The 18,397-nt window shown below is 41.2% G+C and overlaps 1 protein-coding gene across 4 annotated transcripts in view; it reads right to left on the reverse strand.

Moving 5' to 3' along the window:
• The window catches only part of dachd (dachshund d), a 134,864-nt gene that overhangs the window by 33,731 nt on the left and 82,736 nt on the right, over window positions 1-18,397 (reverse strand). For 2 of the 4 annotated variants that reach the window (XM_088315570.1, XM_088315569.1), the window contains exon 3: window positions 14,778-14,933. The exons of 1 other annotated variant lie outside the window; for it this stretch is intronic. In XM_088315570.1, coding sequence (XP_088171696.1) covers window positions 14,778-14,933 — 156 coding nt within the window. The remainder of the gene's footprint in view (window positions 1-14,777; window positions 14,934-18,397) is intronic. One more of the 4 variants, XM_088315571.1, reaches the window with a different exon arrangement.

Below are 18,397 nucleotides of genomic sequence, written 5' to 3' on the forward strand. Positions count from 1 at the left end.
CTTTAATTGAGCGCAGCAGAGTTGTATTCTTGCAAACATGGTGAGATATTGGAGAACTCCAAAAGTCTTTCTTTTTGTGAATGTCATTTTTAGCATATTGTGTTCACTATAATTGGTGATGGCAGACCAAACTGTCCATAGGTCTGAATGATTGTTTGTCTCCGTTTGCCTTGCCACGGGCTGGCTACCAGTACATAACACCACCTCTGGCCCAAAGTCTCCACCTCACCCGCAACTCTATAGAAAATGGATGGAAACAGTGAAGTTGGAATAACCGTTAACAGACCTGACATTTTTGTGATATATTAATGACTTTTCAGGGGGGGAAAGTATGTTACTGACATTTAATGTAGAATTAAATCCCTCATTGCTTTCATTCATCCATCCGTTTTCTAGACAAGTTGATGTTGAGGGTCATGGCTGAGCTGATATCCATCCCAACTATAGTTTCTTTGGGAAAATGTGGAGGATACCCTGGACTGAACTGCTTTCAAACAATCACGAAATGAACCCATGTTGCCTGCATGGGAGTCAGAACAATGAATCACTACATGGTCTGTGATCCAAAAATAAAAGTATTTCCATGCCCAAAAAATAAATAAATAACTTTGAGGGAGAATATTTTTTCTAGTAGGAAGTCAGTTCATTGGAACATAATATTGATTAGTAACTGTAAAAAAAAAAATAATAATAAATAAATAAATACAGCAATGTAAAAATTGTCATACAATATGTAGATGGATTTGACTGTAAAAAAAAATAAAAATAAATAATTGTACAATTTTTGACTGAGCATTTTATATCTTGATTAACGAGACAGTAGATAACAGCTGCTTTGAAATAATCGAATAATATAATTATTCCTAGCACGTCATCATTTATAGAGCATTTTCTGGAAAATGTAAACTGGAAAAGTGACTGTGTGAAAACGGCCTTGAAATAATTACCAAGCGCACACAAGAAATAGCTGTCAGAGTTTACTATTTTATATATGTATGATTATCTACAGAAAAAAAAAATAAACAGGCGGAATAGAGACATCACACAGAGTCTTTAGAACGGATGGCAGGCAAATTTTCCCAAAAGCGCCTTCACTCTCTCTCCTGAAGGGTGTAAACAAGGCAGTCCTCATTTAAGTGAGCTTATAAAATGCCCCCATGTCGTATTCCGGCAACAAAGGTGAGGTATGGAGAGCCTCTGTTGTGGTCATATCAAGCATTTGCGCAGCCCTGAGAGGAAATGAATCGCGAGACGTTTGGCGGTCTGTAGCACTAATCAGCTATTCATCTTTATTAGAACTGTTCATGGCGCTGAAAAAAATTACCGGAGCCATAGTTTTTGGGAAGCCTGGCGGATACGACATCAAACGTCGAGAACCTCCATAAACGTGTTGTGTTGTCTGGAGTTGTGCTACCACTTACAACGCTTACATTACGCACAGACGCACACACGCAGATGGCAGGTCGAGTCCAGCCAGGCGAGTCCTGGTTCTCATTAAAGTGGGAGGAAGGTATCTGGCTTTGATGTTGCCACCCACAGCCCCACGGTGTCATTGAACGCACCGCGGAAGAAAACCTTTTGTGTTGACGCACTTAATGTTGATCATAAAGCAAACATGTTGCCTTTGTTAAACACGTCCTACGTGCGCACACACGAGGGAACGGATGTCGCCAAGACGACATAAACATGAAACCTCAGATAATAACGCGCTATAGGTGCTCACAGAGGCGAAAAGACATGAAACACATGCAAACAATATGCTTTGCATTCCACAGGCCAGATGGAGACAAATCAAGCTGAGGTGTGTCAACAAACTGAAAGATGCTGGATGAAATGTCCTGCTGAAATGATGAGGAAGTTTCAAGCTTTCCCAGCACCTTCATTTGTACAGATTTAGGAATATTAGCAGCAGGGTTATAATAGTTAGGGATTTTTCATTAGACTTAGTTTTGCACTGCAGGTGTAATGTTGACACTCAACTAGTTTGCTGCCAAAAGAAGACCAAAATGACATCAGCGATGAAAAGCTGAGTTACAGCCACGGCAGATCTGAAAATAATATTTAAAAAGCAGTTAATTGGTCATTAGTTGATCAAAGAGTCAGTTGATCAGTCAGATACCCTTCCCGAGTTCAAGCAATTAAACCAAGCATTTTCAAGCTCACAAACGCAGGGACGTGAGCAGAGCCGCGATAAGAAAGAAAACATCTCAGAGTTGACGAGCTATAGAATAATTGCTTTCCTTGGAGAGGCGCTGGAGTGTAGCATGTGGTCGAAATTATCAGCCAGACAGAGGTGTTTGTCCTTTAAGTGTATCGGGCTAACTTTTATGGGATCATTTAAAATCCCGGCACTCTAATGGCATGCATTCTTTAAAGGGGAAATGGAAAGATCCATCATCTATGTGACAGATGGGGGAAAAAAAAAGTTCTTCCTATCTTTGAGTAGGAAATGCAAAACACGTTTTGGCCTTCCAGCACAAGCCGCATGTTCGAGCTGTCTGTCTGCTCTTTGCAGGAAATGTTAACGGACATTTATTGACCATAATCTTTTTTTTTCTGGTGCAAATGTTAATCTAACTGAGGGTGCAGTGGTTTACTAGCCTGAATTCAACACAGGCAATGTGGGTTCAATTCCCACTCAGTGATGCTGTGAACGTGAATAGTTGTCTGTTGCTGCAGTATATGCCCTGTGATTGGCAACGAGTCCAGGGTGTAAGTCTGCATCCAGCTCCCACGCACCCTGAACACACTACGGAGAACCTTAGGGGACACGGAAGAGAAAAAAATAAAACTTTGCGTTCCCTCGCAAAAACTTTGCGTTCCCTCGCAAAGTTTGCGAGGGAATGCAAAGTTGTTGTTTTTTTTTTTCGAGTGAATGTTTATTCTTTTTAATGCGCGTTTATGTACTTCCGGGTCATCTTCCGTGTAAACAAACGCAGCAAAGATGGAGTGTGTTCACCCGTGGGCGAGTTTAATTGAATTTTACTTTGAAATTGTCTTGAAATACAAAGAAATAAAATCAGTTCTGGATATTAAGCACGGTTTTCAAATAAGTGAAAGACAGTTCCAAGCCCTCCTCCATGATTAGTGCCGCCTCCAACGTACTGTCGTCTCTTGAACAGCACCGCATTCGAGGCGAGGGTAGTCAAACTGACCAGGAAGTACATAAACGCGCATTAAAAAATAAATAAATAAACATTCACTTGAAAAAAAACAACAACTTTGCGTTCCCTCGCAAACTTTGCAAGGGAACGCAAATTTTTTTTTCCTCTTCCATGTCCCCTAAGGGGCTCCGTACATTACAGTATGTGGTATGTAGAAAATGTCGCAATTTCGTTTTTGTTTTATTTTGTTTACAAAAATGATCAGGCAATTTTAATTTTAGTTATTTTGTTAGTTTTTGTTTCCTAATTACCTTGGTTACAACATGATGAAATACACCCTTAAATCTCTGAAAGACAATCAAACCATGTTTTTTAGGGCATTAAAAAGGGCAGAGATTTGTTGTAAAAAATATTCCAATCCATGACAGCAACAAGCGGGTCTTTGAGTGGCCACATATTCGACCATTGCGTAAACGCGTTGTGGATTTTTGTGATTCTGGATTATTCTCGTTATTTTGTTAATTTCTACTGTTCAGTGTGCTGGGAATAACTGGATGAAGGAGCGATTATACTCATTATACTGAGTGTGGCAGTAACCATGGATTATTTTTACCACGGATTCTGTGGATTATCTCATTTTTCTGGTCATTCATGTGCTGAAAAATGATCATTTTTATGGATGCAAGAATTTCTTGATCGAGAAAAAAATACCATGTGCAAAACACATTTTTGTCTGCCTTGAAGCGCTTTTGAGTTGTCTTGTCTGGCTTTTTGCTGCAAATGTTAACGAGCAGGGCTCCATAATCATGCCATATGCTTGCATGTGGCAAATCTCATTACAGTAAATGACCTTTACCAGGCAACGCCAACATCCTAGCACTTGATAACGCAGAGCACAGGAGACAATGGCGTCTCTGGTTAGCGTCTTCATGCTCGGACAGCAGAAGGGGTTCCCGGGAGGAACAGCTCCTCTAATTTGGGCCCATTTTTTATATTTGCGTCACGTCACTACTGATAAATTTGCCGCATCGGTGGGAAAAGAGAGCCAGCGATAAGCGACAATGGCGTGAAGAGTGCCGTGGACAGGAGTGCAAAGTGTAAGCAGGGCGCAGATATTAGCAGCAGCTGTTACTGCAGCGGCTGCAATATATTCAAGGCCAATCAATAAAGCTCCGGCAGACAGTGACACCCAAGCAGGCAGAGGAATCATTTTCATCTGATACTTAGCAAAGGCTCCCCCCTTTTAAAAAGATTGCTTTCAGTCAATGACAAGCCGTTGTCATTTGACTAAGGCTCCCCAAATGAAATATATCGACGAGCGTTATCAATCACGGCCCACTCGGCTGTCATATCGCGCAGGCAGGAAAATGGACGCTGAGGGGTGAATGGCGGTTAAGGTTTCACATGGACATCACGCGGTAGCACATTTTTAATAACACAAATTAGTATTACAACGACACGGTTCATGAGTGAATGATATGGTGGAGGCTTGACAGTGCCAACACAACCAAAACAAACTGCCAGCAGTTAAATGCTTCATAGCTTCATTTTGGTTCAGATTTTGGGTGGAAAAATGAGTGGATGGATCCTCTACTTTATATGACAGATAATACATTTGTTATGCACTGTTTGGAGTAACTCATTATAACCAGTTATCGTGCACCAGTTACAACAATAACACTGTGTTTTTTTAATAAAAATCAAGAACAACAGAGATGCTGGGGATCCCTGGTGTATAACGGTCACGAAATTCGAGCTGGTCGAGATAATGAACACGAGAATATGTTGTTGTACAACCATGTTGATATCTTTTATATGCATGACCTAGAGGTTCATTCAAATATTTACTGTGTGTCTTTACTAATAAAGTTATAATTATGGTCTATAATTATGCCTTTGCTGCCGTGTTAGCGTCGGATAAGTTATGACATATGTACAAATTTATTTTACGTCGCCGCCCCAGAGATGCAATTCTATTGTAAACAGAAGACCACCTCTGTGTGCTTTCTGTTGGATCAGGATGTAATATGACATCAAGTTAAAGGGGACGTCAACTTTAAAAATGTTTTTTTAAATAATTAATAAACTGCTTACTGAGTTTGGTCATGTGACATTCACAAGTTGAGCCGTGATTGGTTGTGACCTGAGCAACTATGATGTTAAAAATGGCCGCCGCTAAGATGATGAAAGTGGGTGGATACCCATGAACAATATCAATCAGAATGACGTGTTTAGACAAGTGGGCCTAGATCAAACATATTGGAAAAAAAATTGGGCTTGACTTCTCCTTTAACTGAGCAGTTATTATATATTTTATTGTTGTTATACTTTTAATATTAATTAAGATTTGCGGCCATTACATCTGTTGTGCTGAAAAAAATAAAACGGAAAAAATATGTCTTGCCCGATGCAGCACAATTATTATTTTATCTACCACAAGGACCAATTCAGATAATGGTCATTGCTACATAAAGACACAAACCCAAAACACAACCATGTGCGGAAAATCAAAACTACAGGAAATGTGAAGACTTTTAAATATGATGAAATCATAGTCCAACTATACGGCATGCTACGATTGAATTTTTTAAGATTTATTAGTGTCAATGTTGACACTTCAGTAAATGTAAACACAGTAATAACGTATCAGCGGCACAATACTGCCACTATAGGCACTTAATTGCAACTGGAGACCTGCAGTGTAAATGCAGCCTGATTGTCTCCTGCAGTTAGTTGGCGTGCACAAAAAAAATAAATAAAAAAAACTGACCAGTCGAGTTGTCAGCCATCATCAACATTAAAGCTCATTCTTCATTAATTGGATAGATTAATTTGGAGCGCCAGGATGCGGGGGCGATGCGTCTGCTGCGCTGTCCAACCCCTCCCCGCCCCTCCTCACTCTTCGTCTCTGTCAGCTCGAATTTAGCGGCGCAAGGGGCTGACCTTTGCGAAGTGAAGAGATCAACACAATCTGAAAAGACAATGTCACTTGGTGTAAATGTGATACGCGCAATAAACGACATTCAACCTTTCGGCGGCGATTCGCAGGTTTCGAAGCTGTAATGCAGAGTGTTATTGCGGGGCGATGTAAAGCAGTTTGCGCGGTAAAAGTGGCGACACATGCGCTGCAACATCATAGACGCGATCATGCTTAGTAGGGAACATTAGCTCGTTGGCGTAACATTATCCCGCGCACAAGTGTAATGGCGCTATGGCGATTACAGCAATATAAACAACCTCTTTTCGACGGTGATTGCCTTGAAGAGAAAAACAACGCAATTGGTTGCCAAAACTGTCAGTGATTCTGCCTAGTAACAATATGGAAGAGCACCTCCTACATTCCCATGTGATGAGGAATTTTACAATCCTGCATGTCCTTTACAAATGAACACATATTTTAGTAATGCATAACTACCAAATACAAGAAACTAGTCAATTGAAAAACCTTAATGCAGACCTGTATGTCATTCACATAGATAATTGAGGGATCCCCTCTACATGCATTTTGAAATGTATAATAACGTCATGACAGGAATAGACTTCAGGTGCATTTCAAGCAACTCAGATTCTATTTGTGTCGATTGCCGTATTGAACGATGTATAAAAAATGATCTGCACAGTAGCCTTGTGTGAATCCATTCCTTAAACAAATTCCCAAAGTCAATTGTTTTGCAACCGCCCCTCCGACTGTGCTTAATATGCATCATTACAGAAATAACGTTTAATCAATCGTAATCTATTTCTGCAGTTGTCATAGCGCCATTTGTGTATTTTTTATTTTTTTTTAAACGGGCGACTACCTATTTCCCCGTCATGCATATTCAACAACGTTGGACGCTGGAGGAATTGGGACGAGGACATTAAACTTCATTAAAGAAGAGAAATGATTATCAGATTTATCTGTTGAAATGTCTATTAAAACGTGTGACTTATCTGTCACCTGGCTCCCACGAGACTCGCCAGCCTAATGGGGAGATGGCGAGGGCCTCCACCCAAGAGAAAGACAGAGAGAGAGAGAGAGTGAGACATCAAGCTCTTCGCTCATCTTGTTGTCTTCACTTGATAACACCTTGCCACCCTCCTGTTCCTGAACCTTTTAAACAGCTTCTCCAGCCGCCACAACACAAAACAGTGCTGTAATGCATAAATCAGACAATAATATGTGCCCCCCCACACAACCACTCCACGAAGGAGCTCTTGTTCATGAAACAAATTCCTTTCAGCCCATGGCTAAACTTTTGTCGCTCTCGAGAGCTTCCCTGCGACAAAAGGCTCCCACTAGAGAGCTACACAAGAAGATGGATGAAGTTGCCCCCAGACACTCATATCAGGTCAGCATGCTCTTTATCCCCTAATGGTTAAGGTTACGATAGAGTGGAGATGGGGGTAGATAGCAGATCTTAGCCTGAGGGCCATCGTTCTGTCTAGCAGGAACAACAAGGAAGCGCGCGCCACCATCCTCCATCCATGTGGTGGCCCACATTCCAAGAGCAGCCACCAGTTTCCTGCAGCAGCGAGCAGGTTGGAGCCGCTTCGGATGTGTCCTTCCACCCGGAGAGCGTTATTATTAGAAAGGACATAAACAGACTAATTAAATCGCAGTAGCGGAGCCGAGGCTGACAGCTGGCGCAGAGAGTGTGACCAAACCGATTGCTGTCAAGAGTGCGGGCGCGGCATCGCTGCATGTGGCCATCGTCTGTGGACAGGCACAACACCATGCAGTGCCACTGCGCATACACGAGTGCCTGAAAATTGTCTCAAATGTAATCTTTTTTTTCTTTTTTAAAACAGACACAAAAACATATTTAATTTTCCATTACTTTATATATATATATATATTGTCACGAAAATGAAGCTGCACCAGCTATTTTGCCAAGCGCATGTGCGCCTGTCTATGCGCCTGAAAATAGGAGCTTATGTGTTATTTTAACATAGCAAGGTGCAAGGCCAACAATATCACTAGTGCAACACTATTTTACGGTGAAACTGAAATGATTTTATTGGCAATACTTAAAATGCTGACCAGGCTATTTGGATTTACGGTAGAATTGGTAAGAACTAGTTTTTTTCCCCCTGGAGAAAACGATGAATCACTGTCTGAGTCTATAAGAAGTCGACAGTATGAGACTCTCATTGCTTTGTCTGATCCACACTGGAGACAAGATGGATCTCTTGATAGTTTAGTTTTGTCACCTCCACCTCTTGCCGTCACAGCCTGCAATGATGTGTAACATGTTTAAATGCTACGCACAGCTACAAAGAAGCACTTGCAAACATATTTAGTTAATTCGTATCACCTTTAATTTTTTTGGCCATTGTGTGAGTAAATATTTCTTTGTTTTTTTTTTATGTATTTCATCTTTTAAAAATATTTAATTTGATGTGTATTTTAAAAAAAAAACTCACAAAATGGAGCCCTTGTACCACTAACGGTAGACTTGGAGACTCACTGACAACACATTTATCATAATTCATAAGCTAATGGCTAATTTTGTCACTCGATTATGACATGCGGGAATCATACACACTCATGTTATTAGTCTTTTATTGCACAGAGAATATGAATCCAGGTTATCAGCAGTTGGTTTTTCATAAAGCGATGAGCTCATTTTTGAGTTTGGATTCTTCGGCAAAACAAAATGGCAGCAAGATCTGTAGCTGAACTATGAAGTATGGTTGTTTCACATTTGCATTCTAAAGGCCATTGCAGTGTGTTGTGGCACATTAGTGTGTGACCATGTGTGATCATGAAAGGATCTGGTTTCACTAGTTTGGTCTGAAAATACTTTATTCATGACAAATAATGTATCTTTGTTCACATTGAACAATTAAATGTTCCTGTGAATCCATCTTTTCGTGTGATGTGCTATTAGTTCTTTTTGTCATGTAAAATAAATCCAGCTAAAAGGGTGGCCATCATAAAGAGGGCATAGAAGGTTTTCATCAGTTAACAATGTCATTTACACACAAGTTCATTCATAAACACTTCTCGCCGAGTATCTTGTTTAGCATTCGGATGTAAATTGACTGATATGATCCAAAGTGCTACCCAGCAGAGCGGTAAGCATTTAGGTAATTAGCGCTCGCTGGCTACGCTCGCACTGGGCGGCTCTTCGGCGACGCCAAGCACGGACCCCATATCGGGAGGGGGCCCCCGTTATGCATTGATCTTGCAAAATTAAGGCTAACTGCCCCAGATTGCCGTGTCTTGATGTACCTTCTGGACGAGCGGCGCACACTGGGCTACGTGCTGATTGTGGGCTGAACACAATGACTCAGGCCTCGCAGTGCACCTTAAATAATTAATGATTCCCCTTAAAGCGCCGTTCTATCTGTGACCGCAGACATGATGATGATGAGAAAATATGGTTTTAACAAGTCAATAATGGCGACGACAACGAGAATAACCTAATCAATGCGGCTGCAGTGTTTGCAAACTTGAATTATAAACGCCGATAATTGATCTCTTCCATTTCTCCTTCATGCGATGCCATTCTTTATCGACCGGCCAAGGATAATGGGAACTTTCTAGTTTAGATTTAGCATGACTTCTGCCCTCCCCACCTGCCCTCCATTCCTTTATGCTTCGTCTTCATCCTTTCTATTTGAAATTTGCAAGCTGTAGCGTCAGCTTAACCAAAAAGGATTAAGTCCCAAACCCAACAGAGAACACAGATAATGCTCAGTAATTGGTAAAAAATGAAGATGAATGGGACAGCTAGATAAGGACCAATTAGCTGCTGGGAGTGTACAGCTGTGGTCTCCTCACAGAGCGCTCTCAGGGGCCAGAGCCCCCCTTTTCTGATGCACACACACACGCTCACACACACACACACACACACCCATCGAAATGCGCTAACATGCAAGTATGAAGGTGGGGCTGCCAGAAATTAGCCTGATGACCCTGGAATGGAGAGAATGATGCTTCCTCCTTGTCTCGCCATTTCCCCCTCAACTGGCATGCAGTACGTGGACAACGGCAGCCAAGCAGTCAGTGATTTTGCATTTTGAAGTAGGCTACCATGTCTACACTACAGCGGAACGTCTGAGGGCGAACAAATTTGTTTCAGGACACTGGTTCAATTATAAAACAATTTTTTTCTCCATTGGAACTAATTAATCACGTTGTGGCTCTCATAGAATCAACAGGTGATGTTTTAAAGAATGTGTTAACATTTTTACAAAAATGAGCAGATTTTCATATTATTATTATTATTATTATCATTATTATTGGCAACGAGTTTGACTATATTGGAATGTGCAAGAAGGTCAGAGACAATGTGTACTGCTTTTGACTCCTCAATAGTGCCACTTCCTGTTCTATGGTTGCCGTCACTCCTTCCCGCTTTGGTAGCAACTAGAACACACAAAAAGTCAAACAAGCACTGAGCTGAATCTGGATGGATTTCAAATTGTACTACTTCGGAGACATTCAAAGGAACAAATTCAATTATGTCCTTTTGTGTTATCACTCACTTTTACTCCACACATCAAATTCCTGCTTCTCACTAATTAACAACAGTAGTTATTGAGGCTTTTCCAGAAATTGTTTTCTTTGGTTTATGATTTTTTAAACTGCCTGCTAAAGCCATAATTTTAGCGGCACTGATATGGAAAGTGTGACACCCAACAGTCACTTCTCCAGCCCAGCTGTGTCGTAAATAACTGCTTGACAATATTTGCTTGTAACGCCAAGCAATGTTGATGATGTCATCTACTGTAATTATTTGATTGTGGGACGCCGAGTCACACAGGTGCATTAACGTCCCTCTTCGCTGGGTTCCATTGTATATAAAAAAGTACATCTTCAATCGATCGATCTAGATTTTCAGCTCTGATGCAGGTATTTGCTGGACCGCTGTGTGAAAGAGGCAGGGGCTTATAGCGCCGCAGAGATCTTTTCAGTATGTTTTGATGTGATTTTTCTTAAAAATCCGTTGGTGTAGAGGGACAATTGTTTGTTTGGCGTATGTAAGAAAATTGTTTTGAGCAGTATGTATGGACGGCGCCTGAGTCTCTACTGCTCAGAAGTAGATTAGGAAGCAGTGCATTTTAGCAGTCTTCTGCCCACTTGTGTTTCTTTGGTTGGTGGCATCATCTGGCTGATGACGGTCAGAATTCCCATATCTAATTACGAGCGGGATTTCAGCTCCATTAGAGCTGCGTGGTGACGAGTCGGACGAGTGGCGAGGCAAGCACCCAGTGGCCAAAGAGAAGGCTGGGAGCGGGGAGCCGAGTTGTGGAGGGGGGAGTTGAAGGATGGATGGATTTTGGTAAAATAATAAAGGAGGAGAGGTTGAACATTGTTATCTTTACCTCCCACTCCTCTTACCGAGAAACACTTTATTTTCCTTCCACGCTAGAGAAGAAAGAAAAGAACAATTCCTTCTCATGGAATTGGCAGGTGTTTGTTAGTGGGCAGCGGACAGTATTTTCTCTCACAGTAATGAAGGTTGTGGCTGGGGTCAGTGCACAGAGGAGGACTGGAGAGAGAAATGGGTGGTGGGGGCTGTTTATCCCCCTCAAGGCCCAGCGCCACACGTGTTTTGCTTGGTCTGTGATCTGTAATTGTGGCATTTCCTGAGAGGCGCAGGAACAATCCACAGTGTGCTTTGGGAGGGCTTCTCCTAACGGGCAACAACCATTCACTCCCATAAAAAAAAAAAAAACACTCTTTTCGTTTGTTCTTTGTCTCTCATCACATATTCCCAACATCCAAAACTATTGCCCCTATTACTCAGGATGTTTGCTTAGTTTGGTTTAAGAGTGGAACCGGCTGTTTTTCCTTTTCTTATAATTAATAACATTGATGCAAACAGGAAACTAATTGAGATGAATATTTAATGCGACGGAGAAACATTAGGCTGTTCAATTTACATCAACACAAAGACAGCGACGGCCGATCCAACTCTACAAACGGAACAGAGTGTCCTTCACAGGCTGGCTCGGCTTTCAGCCGCCTCACACAAACACTCAGTGGAGGCACCTGTAGCTAAGAGGTTTGGGATTTAATAGAGCCATGCAGTCCAATTATATCAATGTCTCGGCTGGTCACATACGCTGTACATATATCCAGCTTCAAAGATTTTTTAGGTCGGTAGTGTAAAGCTGGCGACGTAGGTATATAAAGCCTATCGAAAAGTCCAGGTCCATAAGTGGATTATTTGCAGTTAAGTGGGGTGAAATTTACTGTTGTGGAATTGGGTTTTTCTCCCTTTAAGGTACTTAAAGTAAGGTAGATACAAAGTAGACCGGGTCGTGGGTAGAGTTGGTAGTTAAATAGGGTAAGGAGGTTGAAGGTATGTAGGTTAGTAGGGTATGGTAAGAAGGTCGGTAAGTATGAAGGTAGGTACGGTAGATGGGGTGGTGGCAGGGTAAGGACTTGGGTAAGAAGGTAGGAAGGCTGGAGCGTAAAGACAAGGTAGGTGGGAGGTAGTTAGGTAGGATAGGAGGGATTGGGAAGTAGTTAGGTACATAAGATGTAGGTACAGTACGTAGGCAGGTCGGTATATAGAAAGGTACAATAGGGTAGGTAGGTTGGTAGTTAGTGTAGAGCAGGCGTGGGCAAATTACAGCGGCCCGTGAAACGTTTTAATCCGGCCTGCAAAACTTGAAAAAAAATTAAATGAATAAACCTAATGAATGAATAAATACTGTGTTGCAAAGCTTTTGTTCACTTTCATTTACAATTAAATGGATTTTTTTTCTCCGATGAGATGAGGTTACCAGAAAACTCCATCCATCTGCTCCTGGTCCGGCCCATCTGTCAAATTTTAGAACCCATTGTGGCCCGCCAATGAAAAAGTTTGCCCACCCCTGCTGTAGAGTTTTGATTTTGGAAGTACATCAGTGACGAGTAAAGGCGTGTCGAGAGATAGTTGCTGAATTGTCATCACACAAGTTGATATTTTGGTGGATTTACTGGTATTAAATAGGATCCAAGGGTGGGGATGGATGAAGAAGCTATGTAATAACTCTGCGGCGTATTATCAGGATGACTCCTGCTGGCCACCCCTGTCACAGGCGAGTGCTTGATATAAACACGAGATTGCTGCGACACCCGGTAATCAATATGAGGATGGTTTTCAGTCCCAAACATCATTTGTCTCCGAGACCATTCCTTTGACCAAACGAAGCATTAATTCAAATCGTAAATCTGAGCTGATTTAAATCCGCAGAGAGTGAGTGAGAGCAGGGGCGAGATGAGGAGGAGGTGGGCGCTGGGGGTGGTGGTGTAGAGTGGCCCTGTCGAGCTAATGATTTATTTTCTACATTTCTGCGAGCGAGAGATTTGTCCATACTCACTGACAGGTCACCTTCAAACGCCACTGGCAGACTGTTCATCACCATGCAGACGAGCATGGTCTCATCGCGGCGGGTAAATATTAAAGGAAAAAGAATCCAATTGATTGTGGATGGGGCCGAGAGGCGTCACCGCCATATATTTCACTCACAAGCTAATGCCGGACGCACCTGAGAGCCGCTCCCGCCCTTCGCCGGCGAGAATTACGATTCTAGCGCGCCGTGGCCGGACTCAAGGTTACCATTTAAATTGTAAAAAGATAAAAGAGTTTCTTATTAGCTCCATTGCCGCAGCCTTGCTGTTGGTGCTCACATTTATCTTTATTTCCGTGACCTCGCGCGCTCCTATTCTCTTCCGTCTTTCTTTTTTTACACACTCCATTCTCTCGGAGCGATGACCTCACGCTTTATGCATTCCGTATTGTTAAAATCGGCTTCGGGAACACATCCTGTTTTCGTGTGTGGTGTCAAGTGTTACCAGTGAAATGTATTCAGGAGTCGCAGTAAGTGAATCCAAAAGCTTCCATTTAGCAGCCAAAGCTTCAGGGAATACATTTGGTTTATAAATTCGGAACGGGCTCGTGGATCTGCTCTATTATCATTCTCTTTAATACACTAAGTGCTTCTGTGTGATATCATGAAAATCCTTCTGCATTTTAGGGCTAATAATTAATTGGAATGGCACATTGCGAATGGAGGGAAGAAAAAAACCCAAAGCTCTCAGAGCAATTCAATTAGGCCTTGTTAAAAGGCTGATAGCTTTGGGAAATTGTGTTCACAGATTCACTTAGCCTTCAAGAGTGTTGTGTTTTTTTTCTCACTTTCAACAACAATCTCCTATGTCAGGTGAGGAAAGCAACACTAATCATGAAAAAGCTTTACAGCTAGCTCAAATTAGCCAACGTTAGTGTTTCACTACGGATAAGAAAATGTGACAATTTTTAAAATTACATGTTTTCAATGGGTTTAGGATCTATCTATCTATCTATCTATCTATCTACCTAATAAATGACAGCAACCTAAAAAAAATAATACAATTAGTTAGTTTGCCAGCTATAAATGCAGACCCCAGAACAAAAAAAATTAAATTAATTGACAAAATTCCATTGCCCCAAAAATATGCCATCAAATGTGTAGTTAGCTACTCGGTTAGTTAGCTTCTGTTGCCTTGCAAAGAACTTGTTAGGACCCTCCAATCTCCAAATTTAATCACCAAAAACTTCCAGTCCAAATAGCTAGCTAGCTAGGTAAATGCAATATTACATGGCTAGAAACAAAAATTCTTAATGTATGTTGGTGAAATGCTCGTACAGCAATCGTATTTTCGGAAAATAACTCGTGTTGATGGCAGTACAATATGTGCGTCCTCACCGACGCTGGAGCTGAGGTCTCCGTTCTCACCGTCGGCCCCGTGGTGATGGTTGGCGTTGGCATGGTAGCCGCCCATGGCCTCCAACTTGATCTTCTTAACCTTCATGGCCTCCGCAATGGCCGCGTTGGCAGCTGCCGCCGCTGCCGCCGTCAGACCTTGAAAGGGGGGGGGAAGAGGAAGCATATAGACTTTGCTTTGCTACACTGATGCAAGCCCGCTAGGGAACGCAACAAAAAAAAATTGCTTCAGCAAATGAAAGAATAAAGCTGAATTTTGAAAGAGTAGAACAATGAATAATTTCATACCCCATAGGGAATAAGCATGTAGGCCTACACGCGTTTTCATGCGGTGACAGAGGATATCTTCACAGCAGGCTGTCATGATGACGATATCATGTGATTGTGATGAAGGCTACACCCACCCCATGGTGCCTCAACCTCTGTATTGTAATGCATGTGCCTTCAAGAGGAAGTGATGCAGTTCTAATAACTACATATGATATGTGCATTTCTTTGTTTCGGTTTATTGAGTTTCCAGAGCTGGGCAGTCCGTCCCGGGGGCGGAACGGTTTTGTTATGGTCTGTGTTTGCAATCTCTATAACACCAACTATGCATACTTACTTGCATTGGGCACATTCATGGAGAAGAAGAAAGAAGAAGATTGAGATTGAGATGAAGAAGAAGGAGACTAATAAGAAGACAAATAAAATCATAATAATTCTATAATAAATCAATCAGATTTTAATAGTAAATTAACCAGCTTATGATGTTGGAAAAAAAAACTCTGCCGTTCGCATCTCTCCCGCGACGGCGTCATGCACGAACCTTTTTTTTTTTTTGGGGGGATCGGAGTCGGGGCCTGACAATTTTAATAAATAAGGCTGGTGGGTCGAGGCCAGAATGGTATAGAGATCTGTAAACCGGCAAAAAAAAAAAAAAAAAAAAAAAAGGTCAAATGCCCATCTCTACTAGTTTCAATATATGAGTAATGCGTTGATACTACACTATAAGGAGCACCTTTTAACTTGAACCCTGTGGTATTATATCAGGTAAATACACAAAATACGGATAAGACAAGATTTCAATAAAAGGAATACAAAAATCAATTCAACTAAACAGAGCAACCAGAAGGGTTGACAAACTTGTGGTAGCTAAAACGTTAATGACAGATTATGTTTGAAATAATCTATGAAAATATCGTTTCATAGACTTCTAAAGTCAAGATTTACTCAAAAAAATTTAATTTGCCACTAGGAAATTATTATAATTTTTTTTATATGACTGCTGTTAATTATCTAATATCAGCATATTTGAAGCCAACTAAAGCCCTTCATCTTGGTTGGTTCATGCGTGACTATGTGGATTTTCTGATTATTATCAAAAAGTAACAAATTACTGAATAGCGTGCAAAAGATAGAACCCGATGAAATAAGATGTAACGCCAAGTATTATTTGGGTAGTCCTACATTACTGAGTTGTAATGCTTTATACTGTTGCCATTTATTTTCGCACATTTTTATTTTTGATTTAGTTTTCTAATTACTATTATTATTAATTCATTATTATAAATTCATGTTTTAAATTTGTTGAAAGCAGTTGAGGAGAGAGAAGATGGACTACTTTATGCATACTGCACAACATCCATACATCTCAGCAAAATTATTTGGATCAATTGTAAAACACACTCCTTCGGGGAACACATGCAAAAATAAAATGTTGCTTGTACTCTGCTGATTATGATGGGCCGGTCAAAGCCAAAGCCAAAAATTGCATGGTTGATATTTTTTGGCAAGTCCACCCCTGCCTGTGACTCAGAAGAGTTATTAATTCACATACAAATGTAAGCTTGCTGGCTAGCAACAACCACCAGCCCATAAAAATGTGCAGTCAAAATAATTGCCATGTTAATAAACTAGGAATTATAAAATGTTTTTATAGCATTGCTGGCTCCAATGACTACCCCCTCCAAATAGGCAGTAAAAATGTTATTAGTTAGCTACCCGGGTAGCTTGCTTGCTAAACAATTAAAACAGTAAGAAAACATACAATGATGTTTCTCTCCCCCTACGTTGTCATATTGGTGAGATATTTTGTAGAGAGTGGAAGTAGTTGGTTAAACAGAAACAGTGTAAAGTAATGTTATCTCACTAAGTTGGATAGATTCAAGCAAATCATTTGACACATTTTGTTTTATAGCAATGGAACATTTAAACAATCAGGAACATCTGACACGCGCCTCAGTGGATTAAAAAGAATCTTCCTTTCAAATAATTAAGTGGTCATTATTTTCACTCACTCTAAACGTTAATATGGTATTTATGATATTATAGCTAGCTACAGGTACCAGAGGATTTGTAACTGATTTAATAAATTAAAATTATTCACCGGAAGCAATCCAAAAAAAAGTGGAAGTGGGCCAAGATCTCCAAATTCTACAGGGTGCAATATTATTTTGGGTGCCTAAATATGGATTTTCCTAATTAACTCTTCCTCCAATTTTTTACCATAGAAGGGGAGAATGTCCAGACTCTCAAACAAAATGGACTGGATATGATCTAGTATGTGCGCGATAATAGACACACATATGGCGAGCGCACTGCAGAGATCATAAACCATCGGGTTTGTCATTGCGGCACTTTCGGGGCTTCTGGTTGCATCAAACGTGACTTGAAATCTTTATTCATGAGGCCTCTGTCTCCAGCAGTGGGGACAAATAGCGCTAAAGCTCTTCCGGGCCTGCGTGTACTGTACGTGCGTTCCCGGGAGATTCTCCGGATTCTACTCGCCAACAACATCAAAGATGCACAGTTGGGAAAAGACAAAAAAAAAGAAGAACTACAAAAGGAAAGCGCCTATTAGTGGAATCACTCAGATCCACCATAGAGTGTATCACCTGCCCTTTAACTGCTAATACTTGATATGCAGCTTTGTCTTTGCATTTATCGCCGCTGCGCTGTCACGTTCAGGAGCGGTTTTTAGCACGCATACAAAAGGGCGGGAATGGAACGTGTGAGCCCGGCAGAATATGCTCTTCTTCCCAGCTGATAGGCAGATGGCGAGAGTCATTTTGCGCATATAATTTAGAAGCTTGTTTGCATCTTAAAATACATCAGGACCATATTGACGCACTGTATACATCATGTCAGCGATGGCCCTCTCGTTTGCGGGCGGCTGTTCCATATGCAAAAGACGTCAGATGGAAAAAAAAGTCACGGGCCCATAAGAAGGTGATACTTGTGCACATAATGAATGTAGCCTCTGCCTGGCCTGAAGGTCAACCTTCATTTGTGTATAATAGCCAAGAGTCAACTGTTTCCCAAATGAGACGTATGCAGAACAGACTGCAGAGTAAATATTGAAATCACCTCTGGGGCTGTTTGTGTGATAAATTTACCGCACAAATCAGGTGCAGAGAACACCTCGCCGGGCCCCCACCCGCAGCTTTAGAGGTGCTTTATTGCACTGTATCTTGTGCATCCTCAACATTTGTGAGTACCGTCTAGGATCTTTTAATTGCTGTTTGTGTAATGGTTGTTTTTTTATTAAGATAGTAAGCGACAACAAACATTTCCTCATTCTCATACACCCTATAGTTTCCCATTCGTTGGGCACTTAAACG

The sequence above is a fragment of the Idiotropiscis lumnitzeri genome, chromosome 14, assembly GCF_059441095.1.
Source record: "Idiotropiscis lumnitzeri isolate Australia: NSW breed Sydney's pygmy pipehorse chromosome 14, RoL_Ilum_1.0, whole genome shotgun sequence".
Taxonomy (NCBI): domain Eukaryota; kingdom Metazoa; phylum Chordata; class Actinopteri; order Syngnathiformes; family Syngnathidae; genus Idiotropiscis; species Idiotropiscis lumnitzeri.